Below are 16,594 nucleotides of genomic sequence, written 5' to 3' on the forward strand. Positions count from 1 at the left end.
GTGTGTTCACAGGATAACTGAAACCAAACACGTGTGTTTACTGCAGGACACGTCATGAAAAGAAGCTGCCAGCTGGAAACAGACAGACAGAAGCTCAACCGTAATCAATCGCTCATGTTTCAAATCAGCCAAATCCACTTCAGACATGAACATCATGTTCTTATGAGTCAATAAACTACAGCATAATTCGCCCCAATATTACACAACTTACTTCATTTTTATGTTCTTCCAAACCCATATGACTTACTTTCTTCTGCGAAACACAATAATAAATCACTTAGCTATGAAATAAAAATGTAAATAAAATGAAATTTAAAAGAATTAAACTATAAAAACGTTAAACTGAAAAACAATTATGAAAAAAGAACATAAATCATTAACATATAAAACTAATAAATGATTATGAGATAAAAATTCAAAATAAAACACTAACAAGTAATTAAACCATAAAAAAAAAAAAAGTGAAAAAAAAAAAAAGTTATGAAATAAAAACCAAAACAAAACACTTAAACCGTAAAAAAAATGCTAAAATGAAAAATAATTTAAATAAAAATCAAAATAAAACACTAATAAGAAATTAAACCGTAAAAATGTAAAATTGAAAAATAATAATAAAAAAAGTCTAAATAAAACACTAAATCATAATGTAAAACGGAAAAATCATTATGAAATTTAAAATAAATAAATAAATAAACTCTAAAAATTAATTAAATAAAAAAGTAAAACTAAAAAATAATTATGAAATGTAAAAAAATCAAAATAAAATAAAATATAAAAAAGTTAATTAAACCATAAAAAAGGTCAAATTAAAAATTATGAAACAAAAAAAAAAAATCAAAATAAAACATTAGTAATTAAATCATAAAAAAAAGTAAAACTGAAAAGTAATTTTGAAATAAAATCAAAATAAAACACTAAGTAATTAAACCATAAAAATGTAAAATTGAAAAATAATTATGAAATAAAAATCTAAATAAAATACTAATAGGTAATTAAACCATAAAAAGGTAAAAATGAAAAATAATTGAAAATTGAAAAAAAAAAAATCTAAATAAAACACTAGTAATTAAATCATAAAAACTTTAAAACTTAGAAGTAATTCTGAAATAAAATCTAAATAAAACACTAATAAGTAATTAAACCATAAAAATGTAAAATTTAAAAATATGTTTAAATAAAACAAAATAAAACACTTAAGTAATTAAACCATACAAATGTAAAACTGAAAAATAATCACAAAATTAAAAAAAAAAAAAAAAAAAAAAAAAAAAATCAAAATAAAACACTAAAAAATAATTCCATCAAAAAATGTAAAACGAAAAATAATTATGAAATAAAAAAATCTAAATGAAAGACTTTAATGTTATTACAATAAAAATCAAAATAAAACACTAGTAAGTAATTAAACCATAAAAAAGGTAAAAATGAAAAATAATTGAAATAAAAAAAAAATCGAAATAAAACACTAGTAAGTAAACAAAGTAAAACTTAAGTAATTATGAAATAAAATCAAAATAAAAACATAAAACACTTAAGTAATTAAACCATAAAAATGTAAAATTGAAAAATAATCATGAAATTAAAAAAATAAAATAAATAAAATAATAATAATAATAATAATAATAAAAATATATAATTTCTTTAATATAATTAATTTCCAATAATTCATTAATTCAAATATGAAATTAAAAATTAATACACCTCAACGGAAAACACAACAAAAGTTACTGAGCTAAATTTTAAGCTAAAGTCATTCATAAAAAACACTGAAAATACTATTTTATTAAAATTTGTGCAATTCAGTAAAAGAGTGAGAAGAGCAGCGTGAACGTTCAACTAAACGCCTCCTTCTAAGATTCCTCAGAACAAACAAAGTCACATGGGTTTTGAAGAATTGAAGGTTAAATACAAGAACAGAAATGTTGTGTTTAGGTGAAGTTTTCCTTTAAGAAAGAAGATCTCTGGATAATCCATCAGCGTTGCAGGGATTTCTCCCGTCACGGCTCGACCTGTTCTTCCCCGTTTCCTGTTGACTTCACCATCACTGCAAGCAGGAAGCTCATAATAATATATCATGAAGGACGTGTCCAAAACAAGCATGAACGCAGAGGTGACACGAGCAACATCCCACAGTATTTCACATAAATATTCTGAGCCGTGGCAAATTCTCCAGGATTTACATCAGACCTCAAAGCCTTTAAAACTGATGTCAACATTCAACACAATCCATCTAAATCTGCGCAAAACGAACAACGTGAGCTCATTTCTCTGCTCCTGTGCTCAGATTTTCAAGTTTCAGGGAACGTTTTGTTTATCCGAGTCTCAGCATGCGGGACACATGGTTTACGTGTTTACTGCGATCAGTGAAACCACATGAGAGGGAACGACACTCGCTCTCAGACAGAAGATGACGGACCCATTACAGCTTTACGAGCTTTCTTTGATCTGCTGTTGACTTCCATGTCAAAACTGTAGTGCGAGAGTAAATAAAACGTCTATGAAAACAAGACCACATACGGTGAAGACAAGGAAAAATCTGCTTGCTTTGTTAAAAAAAAGAAAAAAAAGTTAGTTTAATAAGTTACATTGAACTAACTAAAATAAGTTATATAAAGTTTAATAATAAAATTATAATAAATCAATGAATAACTGAATTAACAACAACAACAACAATAGTATAAAATATATAACTATTAAAAAAACTAAACTAAATACAACAAAAGACAAGACTACATTTAATAAGAATTTAATATTTAAATCTTAAAAATGTAATAAAAATATGCAATTTAAAAAAATAATAATAATTATAATATTAAGATTAATAGTCATCGCAATAATAATCATAGTACCTAAAATAAATAACAAAAAATAACGTAATAGGCTAATATTTAAATCTGTTTATGAAATAGTTTAATAGCAAAAAATAATAAAACAAAAATACTAAATAATGCAATAAAAGTACTAAATCAATCATACGAATTAAACTGATTAAATCCATTGATTATCCCTAATTAATTAATAATAAGAAGAATAATAAAATATTTAACAATTCATCTGAATGATAAAAATAATATACATTTACAATTTAATATAATAATAATAATAATAATAATAATCAAAAATATATATAGCAAAAGATGTTAATAGTACAATAGGTTAATCTTTAATTTGAATAAAAAGAAAATATATAGTAAATCAATGAATGATGATGATTAAAAAAATAATAATAATAATAATTATTATTATTATATTATATTATATTATATTACAATGTTATTATTATATTATTATTATTATTAATATTGTTGTAGTTATATAAAATTTAGAAAATATAAAAAATATTAAATATCAAACAAAAAGTTAGAAATAAATGTAATGATTCATAGCAATTCAAAATTTAAATCTAAATAATAAAAAATACTAAATCAATGGATAATTAAAATGTATATAAAATGTATATAATAAATAATATTACATTTTTAAATAAATAAAAAATAAATAAACAAAAGTGAAGATAATTCAATATTTAAATCTGAATAATAAAAAATAAAAGAAATAATAAACCAATGGATAAATTATTATTATTATTATTATTATTATATAAAAACTACTTAAAATATATAAAATAAATATGGCAAAAGATAATAATAAATTAAATAATAATAAATAATAATACATTTTAAACAGTAAAACACTCATCCAAAAAAGCCCACAAACTGATAAAAGGACTAACGGCGCAGATTTGTCCGGGTAAATCATGAGATTCGTCACAGCATTTGATCTCAGTGAATAAATGATTGTGAGTGTTTGGCACAGGCTGTCACTCGCTCACACAGCTGCTTTGGAAAACCATCATTTTTCACATTGGCTTCCAATTTTCCCACACGCGTCCCCACAGAGAGCTGTGTGTAAAAACATCCCGCGGACTGTGATTCCCTCTCCGACAACATCCAAACACAACTTCAGAGGGAATATTCTGCTTTATTCAACACTATGACTATGAATAGCATTTGTGACACCCTCTCAGTGACCACTGAAAATAATTAAAACTGAAGGGGTGTGATGTAATTATTCATAAAATACTGTTTATGTGAGCAAACTCAAACAAACAGCAATTACACATCAGCAACAGACGAGCAGAATTCATCTGTCTAGAACAGTAGACCCACATCAAACGAGGGTTTAGACACTTAACAACTCAAATAACACACATACTTTACTGCATAATTCATTTTAAGTGCTTTAACATAAACATAAGTTTTATAGTCCTGCTTTTATTCCCAGCTGGATCAGAAGCAGGGATTCTATGTCCAAAAGCTATACATCAAATCTAATATATCAAATCAAGACACAGAAACACTGATTCAGCCAATAACGCAAGTTTGGGGCGGGGCTTTCTGTCTGTCTGACCAATAGAATGCAAGGAAACTATTCAGGAAACTTTAGATTTCCATTTCAGTTTGGTGGTGCAGAAATGTAATGTACATTTTAATAAAATGTACATTTTATGATATTTATAAACAATTACTAACGTCTAACTTTCAAATGTATAATCTACAATATTTAATGTAGTATCATTAATGTGCTTAAACTTAAATAAAATAAATAAAAAAAACTTTAAAATAAATATAAATGTATTCTAGTGTGCTAAGAAAACCTGGTTTGCATACTGCTATACATTTTCTATTTTTTAAAAGCACCTATATAATACTACTAAAATAATAATAATAATAATAAAATAATAATAATAATAATAATAATAATAATAATAATAATAATACTTTATTGTTATAATAATTAGTAATAATGTCACAATAAATACATTATTGTAAAAAAAAACAAAATCTATAAAACACATTAAAAAAATTTAAAATATATTTATAAATGTATAATAATACTTTGAGTAATACATCATTTTAAATAAAAAATTAACTAATAATTAAATAAATTAATAAATAAAAATTCACAATACATTTATTATTATTATTATTATTATTATTATTATTAATCACTTTTTCTTTGCCCTAGGGTTACTGCATTACTTAAACTAAAACTATAAAAAAAACTTAAGAAAAATAAACTTAACCTAAAATAAAAGAAAATGAAATAAAAGAAAATAAAAGAAAAAAAATATATTAAAAGTTATTTTATTTCAAGTAGGTGCCAAGGCAACCATTTTTCTTTATTGAAAATAAAGTTTATTAAATATTGTTTGATTATTAAATATTATTGAAAATTATTAAGTTTAATTTTAACTAAAATGGTTTTAAACTAACTAAAACTAAAAAAATTAAGACATATAGACATTAAAAAAAAAAAACAACAACAAATAAATAAAAATGAACAAAACCAATCAACAAAATGACTAAAATTAAAACTAAAACAGAAAAAAAATATATATATATATATATATATATAAATTAGGGCTGCGACGGTGGCAGATTTTTTCCACCGCGGTGGTAATAGACCAACTACCGTCGGTGGCGCGGTGTTGATATACAATTTTGAAACACAGCAAACGTGCGTGCTCATTTCAGCCTACAAAACACTTAAGTAAATTTCAAAGACATTATACATTTAAATAAGAAAGTAGCCAAAATAAGAGCGGTAAATATTAAACAAACATTTGTTGCATAAATTCGTAACAACCTCGCCCGACCCTTGTCCGACGGCTCATCAAAATTACCGTCGCGAGTCTTTTCTCTCTCTTTCCCATTACACTGTTGCATCCATTAAAATAGCTCAGTTTCGTTTTTAATAGGAACGTGGTTATATTTCTTTTAGTTTCTCTATAAAGTTAAATTAGAAATGTGTTTGGAACATTTTTGTTTGTTGAATTAAGATTTTAACGTAACGACCAAGCGGCCAGAGGCAGACAGTGAGTTGATCACAGTCTATGTTTGATCAATTTTGCCTTCTCAAATCATCACAACTCGCCTAAAATAAAATCTTCAAGCATATCACAATGTTATTTTAAACATTTAACTTGGAGAAATGCACGCTATTGTGTGCATACAGTCGTTTGTTGGAGAGTAGAAGCTAAATGCGCTTTGCAGGACATGGAAGCGCCAGCGCAATCACTCGCAAAAAATTTAAATACGCCGTAATCTTTGCTCTAGGTAAGCGTAATATATCATCCAGAACTGTAATGGGTGTAATATTATTTGCGTGCACTCACAATATTAACAAAATGTTGTGCTTTTGTAAAAATAAAGAAAACAAACAAGGTGCGCTTTTTGATGTCTCGGTGTCGAACAGGAGCGCTGCACAAAAACGAAACGAAAATCAGCGAATACTTGCCTTACAGATAAATATATCTATAGAAAGCTTTAAATTATTACTATACTACTTTAAAACTAAAAAATTCATTAATTCAAACTTTCATTATAAAATCCGTAAAGATGCATTTCTCTCTAAAGGCGCGTCCAATGAGCAGATGGCGAGTCGAGATCGTCATTCTAGCAACACTGGCTCAGAAAACACTAGTTTTTTAAAAATAATTCATTCAAGTATGTCCTTATTTCCCTCCGACACATTCATGGTAATTACTTTTCCCGGAGTTTTGCACGCTTTAGCCTATTGTGTGCGTATGAACGTGGATCTCTTCCAGCAGCTGCCTGCGGGGACACTAAACACGGCCACGGCAGAATAATTGTTTCAGAAACACTGTATTTTATTCTTGTTATAGATTGTGTGACATCACATGCAGTACCACCGTTGGCAACCGACCACCACGGTGGCGCGGCTGTCATTGCAACCGTCACAGGCCTAATAAAAATAAAAATAATAATAATAATAAATTAAAAATAAAGACATTAAAACATAAAAAATTAAATAACATTAAAACAACAACACAAAATTACTAAAACAGAACATATAAAACTAAAAAAAACAAATAAATAAATAATAAAAAATTAAAGACATATAGACATTAAAAATAAATAAATAAATAAATAAAATTAAATAAAAACAACAAAACCACACACCAAATTTTCTAAAATTAAAACTAAAACAAAATAATAATAAAAATAAATACTAAAAAATTTAAAATATGAATAAAAACTATACCAGTGTCTCAATTATTCTAAAACAAAATTGCTCGGTCACTTTTTAATACCCCTCATTAGCTGAGATTATTTTCTGAAGTAATTGAAAGCATCACAAATACCATTCACAGAATAACCAAGAATATTCATTTATCGTGGCATTAAAACCCTTTCTAAATACCAGACCAAAGCGATCCCTCTGAGACGGTGAGGAAGAATAAATAAAGGAATCAGAAGTAAGAAGAACAGAAAGTAGAGGCTGATTGGCCGGTCGGGACGCCCCACCTACCCGTTGTGCTGTTCCCCTGTGACTCTGCCCTCCAGCAGGCCGCGTCTCTGACCCATGGCAACTTCACACGCGTTCTCATTGGAGTAGAGGTTGATGGGCGTGTTATACACGGACGAATGAGGGGCAGCGGGGGCGGGCGCAGGGGCCGGGGGCGGAGCCGGAACCGTCACTCTCGCCGGGGAGGAGGAGCCAGAAGATGACGTGGAGGAGGAGTTAGCAAAGGGGGAGCGCCCAGAGGCGGGTTTAGGGGCGGAGCTAGGAGAGGACAGCGTGCGATTGGCTCCCAGCGGGAACGGAGGCTGAGGAGGCTGCTGGGACGGAGCGGCCGGGGTGAACGCAGAGGAGGCGGAGGGGATGGAGGCTTTGGGCGCGGCAGGGGACGGACTGACCGATCTGACCGTGTTTACGGTCCCGCCGAAGGGCCGCGCCGTCTTATTGTAGGCGCTGTTTCCCGGGGCCAGGCTGGCGGGGCTGCTGGCGGCCGCGGGCGTTTGGGTGATGGGAACGGGCTTTATGATCTCCTGCGGCTCCTCCTACAGGAAGTGATGAAACACATGCAACACATGCTCACGTCACACTGCACACACATGCAGGAGTCCCTCATTACAGCCCTAAAAATCGCTCACTTTTCACATATACAGTCATTTTCATTCACATCAGGGTTATTATAGTTAACTTAAACCATAAAAACATTTTCTGATACTTGAAATACAATAAACGTTAACTGAAATAAAATGTTAAAAACTTTAAACTTATTTTTTTGCTAGTTTCTAATTTTCATTTAGTTTAAGTTCATATAATAAAATAATTACAACTAAAATATAAATGTTAACTGTTATACTAAATTAAATAAGTTATTCTAATTATATTACATTATATATTATAATAAACAAATTAATAAATAAATAAATAAGAAATCAGAGTTATTTTAGATCACGGAGATACCATTATAGTTTTTATTATTTTTTTATTTAGCTTTTATTTCTGTTGTATTTATTTTCTGTTTTTATTTTCATTTTAGGTAAAGTTTTAGTAATTTTGCTGTGTTTTTGTCAAATTAATTAGATTCTTAAAAAATGTCTATACTGTTTTTATTAATTATATAGTGAATCTGCAAATTAGTGTCATTTTATATTTACGTTTTACTAATTTTGTACTTTACATTTTGTAATTTTTTTTAGAATGTCTAGTTTAAAATTATTTCAGTTTTAGTTTAAAATTTTTATATTCAAGTTTTGCAAATTTTGTAATTTTCTCCCTTTTTAACATTGTCATTTTTTCTTAATGTGTCTAGTTTTTCATTTTTATTTCAGTCTTAGTTTTTATTTTTAAGTTCTACTAACTTTGTACTTTTTACATTTTGTTGTTGTTTTTTTTAATGCCTCTATTTTCTCATTTTTATTTTAGTTTTAGTTTAACCTTTTTATTTTCACGTTTTACTAATTTTGCCATTTTTTTCACTTTTTTGTCATTTTTAAAAAAATATGCCTATAGTTTTTAATTTTTACATTCTGTTGCTTTTTAAAATGTGTAGTTTTTCATTTTTATTTCACTTCTACTTTTACATTTTTATATTTCAGTTTTACAAATTTTGTACCTTTTCCCCTTTTTACATTGTGCTATTTTTGTTTTTAAATGTCTATAGTTTTAATTTTTACATTTTGTCGTTTTTTCTTAATGTGTCTAGTTTTTAATTTTAATTTCAGACTTAGTTTTTAATTACTTGTCATTTTTACATTTTGTTTTATATTTTTATATTTAAGTTTTACTAACTTTGTACTTTTTTTTATGGAGGGCCAAATTACTCAAAATTAAATAATTAAATAAATATTGAAATATATAAATAAATCTGTAATGCATCATTTAATTATTGAAAGCATAAATAAATGTATAAATATTTATTTATTTATTTATTTATTTAAATATTTATTTATTTATTTAATTATTTAAATATTTATTTATTTAATTATTTAAAAATATTTATTTATTTATTTAAATATTTATTTATTTATTTAAATATTTATTTAGTTATTTGTTCACGCATTTATTTCTGCATTTATTTATTGCCTCCACATTTCATTTTGAGGTTTGCGGTTGTCGGCACGTCACTCAACAATAGTGGGCGTCACCTTTCCAGCTCGATTACTTTGGTCTTTCTAGTTCAGGCGCCTTTTTCATGTTTTTCACATCACAAACTATAGCTGATGGAGGATGGTACAGTAAAAGATCTGTCGTTGACTCCATTAGCGCACGCCACTATGCTCAGTGGCACAACCGCTGACACTTCCGGTTTTCACTGACATGAATCAGCAGAGAGTGACACTGACACTGACAGTGACAGTCTTACTGAACATGTGAACGCACGAACTTAACTGCAGAGCGATATTTCACTGATGACGCGATTCTATCAAATGTAGGATTAGTTTGTATGAATTGATTTGTATGTATTTGCTTGTGTGACTGTGCCGATGGATTCTGTCAGTGTCGCGGAATGAACCGGATGTCGCGGCAACACAAGAAAACACAAGGAGTCAATCTATATCATGGGTCATTAAGAATACCGCAGGACATCCATTATTGTAAACTTTCATCATGATGTGACACAAACCGGCATGCATGCAATCGATCTCATCTATGACTTTAATACTTCAAAAAAAAAAAAATTATAGAATGATGCAATATGAAATGAAACCATCTTATAACAGTGTGATTTTTTTTTATTGAAGTATTTGTCAAAACATTCAGGTAAACAAAGGGAGACAAGACAAATATTAAACACATGAAGAAGCCTAAAATGCTGGACAGAAACCGAAACGTGTCATCAATGAAAGACCGTTCTGCAGCTGTGTGTGTGTGCGTTATTCTCCGGTGACAGCGGCAGATGAGAGTCAGTCGAGTGCCGCGAAATCCGGTTCATTCCGCGACACTGACACAATCCATCGGCACAGTCACACAAGCAAATACATACAAATCAATTCATACATACCAATCCTACATTTGATAGAATCGCGTCATCAGTGAAATATCGCTCTGCAGTTAAGTTCGTGCGTTCACATGTTCAGTAAGACTGTCACTGTCAGTGTCAGTGTCACTCTCTGCTGATTCATGTCAGTGAAAACCGGAAGTGTCAGCGGTTGTGCCACTGAGCATAGTGGCGTGCGCTAATGGAGTCAACGACAGATCTTTTACTGTACCATCCTCCATCAGCTATAGTTTGTGATGCGAAAAACATGAAAAAGGCGCCTGAACTAGAAAGACCAAAGTAATCGAGCTGGAAAGGTGACGCCCACTATTGTTGAGTGACGTGCCGACAACCGCAAACCTCAAAATGAAATGTGGAGGCAATAAATAAATGCAGAAATAAATGCGTAAATAAATAAATAAATATTTAAATAATTAAATAAATATTTAAATAAATAAATAAATAAATAAATATTTAAATAATTAAATAAATAAATATTTAAATAAAAAATAATTAAATAAATATTTAAATAAATAAATATTTATACATTTATTTATGCTTTCAATAATTAAATGATGCATTTAACGATTTATTTATATATTTCAACATTTATTTAATTATTTAATTTTGAGTAATTTGGCCCTCCATACTTTTTACATTTTGTCTTTTTTTAATGTCTATATTTTCTTTTTTTATTTTAGCTTTACATTTTTATTTTCAGGTTTTACTAATTTTGCCATTTTGTTCACTTGTTTTGTCATTTTTCTGAAAATATGTCTATAGTTTTTAATTTTTACATTTAGTTGTTTTTTAAAATGTCTAGTTTTTAATTTTTATTTATTTCACTTCTACTTTTACATTTTTACATTTCCGTTTTACAAATTTTGTACCTTTTCCCTTTTACATTGTGTTATTTTTTTAAATATGTCTATAGTTTTTAATTTTTATTTCAGTTTTAGTTTGTTTTTATTTTTACATTTTCTTAATTAATTTGGTAATTTTTTTCCTTTTTTAATTTACATTTTGTCATTTTTTAAAATATGTTCATAGTTTTTCATTTTAACATTTTGTCCTTTTTTTTTTTTAAAATGTCAAAAGTTTTTCATTTTTATTTCAGTTTTAGTTTTACATTTTTATATTCAAATTGTACTAATTTTGTACTTTTTCCCTTTTTTGACATTGTGTCATTTTTTTAAAAAATATGTCTAAAGTTTTTCATTTTTATTTCAGTTTTAGTTAACTATAATAAATGAGTCAACATAATTAAAATATTTTCCTTCTAACAGACTGTAATGAGGGAAAGCAGAATTACTGTCAAATCTTCAGTGTCATGCGACACATCAGGCATTTCAGTCGTGCTGCACACGCTGAGCACGCGTGTCCTAACCAGGTGTGATGCAAAGCAATGCATTTGATTGGTCGCCTTATTTATATAATTTCACAATGCATTTGAAAGCCCCGCCCCCTGTGAAATCTCATTGGTGAAACATCGCTATATATTAAAAAAAATGTTCTTAATATATATATATATATATATATATATATATATATATATATATATATATATATATATATATATATATATATATATATATACACATACATATATATACATATATATATATATATATATATATATATATATATTTATATATTTGGCACACAGTGAAATACACCCTACACCTAAAGGAAAAATAAAATAAAATAAAATAAAATGTATGTAAAAAATAAATAAATAAATAAATAAAAGAAAGAAAAAAGAATTAAACTATTAAACTATTAATATAAATAAAAAAATAAAATAAAATAAATTAAAACAAAACAAAACAAAACATGTATGTAAAAAAATAAAAATGAACAAAATAAATAAAAAAATAAACTATTAAGATAAATAAAATAAAATAAAATGTATTTAAAAAAAAGAATAAAAGAAAGAAATAAAAGGAGAATTAAACTATTAAGATAAATAAAAAAAAAATGTATGTAAAAAAAATTAAAATGAACAAAATAAATAAATAAAAAAAAAGAATTAAACTATTAAGTTAAATTAAAAAAAAATAATAATAAATGAGCTATTTTTTGTTACATATCTGGAACACACACAGTGGAATACACCCTACACCTAAAGGAAAAATAAAATAAAATAAAATAAATAAAATGTACGTAAAAACAAAAATTAAAAAAACAAAAAGAATAAAAGAAAGAAAGAAAAAAAAATAAATTAAACTATTACGTTAAATCAAAAAATAAAACAAAATAAAATAAAAATGACATATTAAAAAATAAAATAAAATAAATTTAAAATAAAAAAAAATCAACAAGGCCTTAAACACGAGTTATGTTTTGGTCATTTTTAGCACTTTGTTGTACATTTAAACACTTTTTAAATTTTTGGAATTTTTTGAAATTTTTAAATTTTACTGCCCCATTTCCTTTAAACATCAGGTTGCGCCTGGTTAGGACACACATTACAATTACATAATAATTATGTAATATATTTACATAATTATAATTACGCAACAATGGTGCAGTTTGAAGTTTACGTACCTTCGGGGCCTCCGTTTTAGTGACACTGGAAGATCTGCAAAGACAAAACAGACATTTAACATCAGACCTCATGAAAGCAACAATCTGCTGAATGAATAAAAGTCAAATAACAGCACAAGTTTGACTGAGAGAATCTGTGATCCTGTGTGTATGATATAGTTTGAGTAACGATTCTGTTTTGGCTGCCATTCAAACAAACTGCACCTTTCACTGTACGCTACATTACACGGGCTGTAAATACAGCAGAGAGCAAACTATGGCATTCAATCCCAGAATCCCCTGTTCACCGAGCCAAGAGCTGAAGGCCGTGCAGGAATAACTACACAAACTGTCTTCACACAGTAAAACAACAGACGAGTTCAGTCTCAGATGAGCCACAATCACTGAGAGAATAAACCTGCTGCAGCATCTGAACAGACATATGAGATTTCCAGACGAATCTCTGGGTGGTTTGGAGGATCTGAGGAGACTGAAACGCACACATTTAGATTTCTATTCCAAATAAATGCTGTTCTTTTGAATTTTCTGTTTATCTGTGAATCCTGAAAAAAAAAACGTATGACCGTTTCTACTCAATTATTGGGCAGCACAACTGTTTTCAACATTGGTAATAATCATAAATGTTTCTTGAGGAGCAAATCAGCATATTAGAATGATTTCTGAAGGATCATGTGACTCTGAAGACTGGAGTAATGATGCTGAAAATTCAACTTTGATTACAGAAATAAATTACATTTTAACAGATATTCATATAGAAAACAGCTATTTTAAGTTAGAATAATATTTCACAGTTTTACAGTTTTTCTTTGTTTTTTTAATCAAATAAATGCATGCCTGGTGAGCAGAAGAGATTTCATAGAAAAAAACACAGGTGTGTGATGAACTAAATACACTACATTTTTATACATTCTGCTTTACATTTTTATATTTTTACACTTTTTACATTGTCATTTTTTTTTAAATTTCAGTTTTAGTTATTTTATATTTTTATATTCAAATTTCCCCCCCCCTTTTTTATGTTTAGAATTTTACATTTGTAGGGTTTTTTTAATATAATGTCTATACTTTCTAATTTTTATTTTAGTTTTACATTTTTATATTTAAGTTTTACTAATTTTGTACTTTTTTTCCCTTTACATTTGGCCGTTTGTTTTAATATGTCCAGTTTTTATTTTAGTTTTACATTTTTATATTCAATTTTTTTTACTAATTGTGTACTTTTTTCCCTTTTTTACATTTTGCTGTTTTTTTTAAATATGTCCAGTTTTTAATTTTTATTTCAGTTTTAGTTTTACGTTGTTACATTAAAGTTTTACTTTTTTTTTTTTTTACCTTTTTGTATTTTTACATTTTGTCATTTGTTTTAAATTTTTTTCATTTTGCCTTTTTTTTTAAAAAATATCTACAGTTTTTAATTTTTATTTTAGTTTTACATTTTTATATTCAATTTTTACTAGTTTTGTACCTTTTCCCCCTTTTTACATTTTGCTGTTTTTTTAAATGTGCATTTTAATTTTTATTTCAGTTTTAGTTTTACATCGTTATATTAAAGTTTTACTATTTTTTTTTTTTTACCTTTTTTACATTTTGTCATTTGTTTTAAACGTTTTTTTATTTTTACATTTTGCCTTTTTTAAAAATAAAAAAGTTAGTTGGTTAATATTTATTTCAGTTTTAGTTTTACATCATTATATTAAACTTTTACAAATTTTGTCATTTTTTTGTTTTAATTTTTTATTTTTTTTTTACATTTTTGTCATTTGTTTTAAATATGTTTTTAATTTTTACATTTTGCCTTTTAAAAATGTCTATACTTTTTAATATTCATTTCAGTTTTAGTTTTACATTTTGATATTACTTTTATATTTTTATATTACTTTTAAAGTTTTATATTACTTTTATTATATTATATTATTTTAAATGTCTAGTTTTTAATTGTTTACATTTTGTCATTTTTTAAAAATATCTCTATATGTCTATGTTTTTTTAATGTCCAGTTTTTAATTTTTATTTCAGTTTTAGTTTTACATTTTTATATTTAAGTTTTACTAATTTTGTACTTTTTTCCACTCTTTTTTAATAAAATGTCTATAGTTCTTAATTTTAAGTTTTATTTTTACATTTTCTGTTTTACATTTTTATATTCAAGTTTTACAAATTTTGTACAGTTTTTACTGAGATATTTGATTAAAAATAAAAAAATAAAAAGAAGAGATTTCACAGATATTAACACAGGCATGTGATGAATTAAATACGCAAAGCGTTTCTGTCTCAGCCACTTTCCCATCATCGTGACGCGAACACAATCTGAAATATGACTGTGTCAACAAACCTCCAGTCAAAGTGCATCAGGGTTTGTGCATTTGGAGACGTTTTGCTTTTTCACAAACCCACAGACATACTTTACATTCTCATTTATCAGCTGATTCGCGTCACAGCGTCTAGACGGCTGCATTTGTCCTCATTAATCAGCATCACATCCGACGCGACCTCCACATTCCTCCTAAATAACCTCCGTCCTCGAGCGGCGACAAACAGGCCGCGCTTCCTACGAAAACCGCTGTGACTCGGCGAGTTCGTTCCACGTCCTCAATCTCTTCCATATTAGGAAGGAGCGCTTTCTGCAAGGCCGGGTCTTTTGTGCCGACGGTGCCGCTCATAATAGGGGCAAAGGTGGAGCGCTGGGAGCACAAAGAAAACACTTGCAGGAGGAAGTTAAAGGCGCTCAGACAAAGAGCAATAATCAACACTAGAGGGGACAAACGAGGAGAACAGAAGCAGCCGAGAGGAAGCAGACAATGTGGAAGCGGCTCAGATTGACCTGCAGATCCTGTCTGTTCATACGAATGGAAAAAAGTCCATCGACTGCATCTGTGGCACAATGTTGGCAGCACAGGAAATAATAGGCATAGAAGAATCATGTTAGAATGGGAGATAACTGTTACAGAAACAAATAAAAAAATAAATAAAACAAAAGAAAATTCATAAAATAAAAAAAATCTATATATACAAAATAAAATATATTTTAAAGAAAGACCCTAGTTCCTACAAATAGAATAATTTATGAAATAAGAAAAAAAACTAAAGTAAAAAAAAATATATTACTAAAAAACTAAACAAAAAAATATAAAAAATATATAAAAATCTACACAAGTAAATAAAATAAAATAAAATAAAAATTACTATAATACTAAACAAAAAATACATTTATAAATAAATACAATTAAATAATATACAATCAAGTAAAATAAAAGAAAAAAGAAAAACAATGAATAAAAGAAAATATAAAATATATATATATATATATATATATATATATATATATATATATATATATATATATATATATATATATATATATATATATATATATATCATACAAAGAAAATACATACAATATAAAAAAGAAATAAAGGAAAATGAACAATGGAAAATAAAACAATAAATCAGAAAAGAAAATGAAATGAAAAAATATGAAATGAAAAATAATGACCCTGTTTAATTTAAATAAAATTAAAAAATTATAAACGTTAAAAATAAAATTATATATATATATATATATATATATATATATATATATATATTTTTTTTTTTTTTTTCATATAATATATGAAATTAAAAATATATTAAAAATCTAAAATAAAATAAATATTACTAAGATACACAAAAGAAAATTAAACATAAGTAAGCGAAACTAAATGTTTTAAAATGTATACACAATCAAATTAAAATAAAATAAAACATAAAATA

General features: G+C 27.1%; 1 protein-coding gene across 2 annotated transcripts in view; it reads right to left on the minus strand.

Annotated features, from left to right (window-relative positions):
- Positions 1 to 16,594, minus strand: part of pdlim5b (PDZ and LIM domain 5b) — a 112,999-nt gene that overhangs the window by 33,633 nt on the left and 62,772 nt on the right. Inside the window, exons 4-5 of one of the 2 annotated variants that reach the window (XM_051121281.1) lie at positions 12,845 to 12,878; positions 7,336 to 7,868 (exon numbers count right to left, since the gene is read on the minus strand). In XM_051121281.1, the coding sequence (XP_050977238.1) occupies positions 7,336 to 7,868; positions 12,845 to 12,878 (567 nt within the window). The remainder of the gene's footprint in view (positions 1 to 7,335; positions 7,869 to 12,844; positions 12,879 to 16,594) is intronic. The other variant, XM_051121282.1, reaches the window with a different exon arrangement.

Source organism: Labeo rohita, chromosome 10 (genome assembly GCF_022985175.1).
Source record: "Labeo rohita strain BAU-BD-2019 chromosome 10, IGBB_LRoh.1.0, whole genome shotgun sequence".
In the NCBI taxonomy this organism is placed as follows: domain Eukaryota; kingdom Metazoa; phylum Chordata; class Actinopteri; order Cypriniformes; family Cyprinidae; genus Labeo; species Labeo rohita.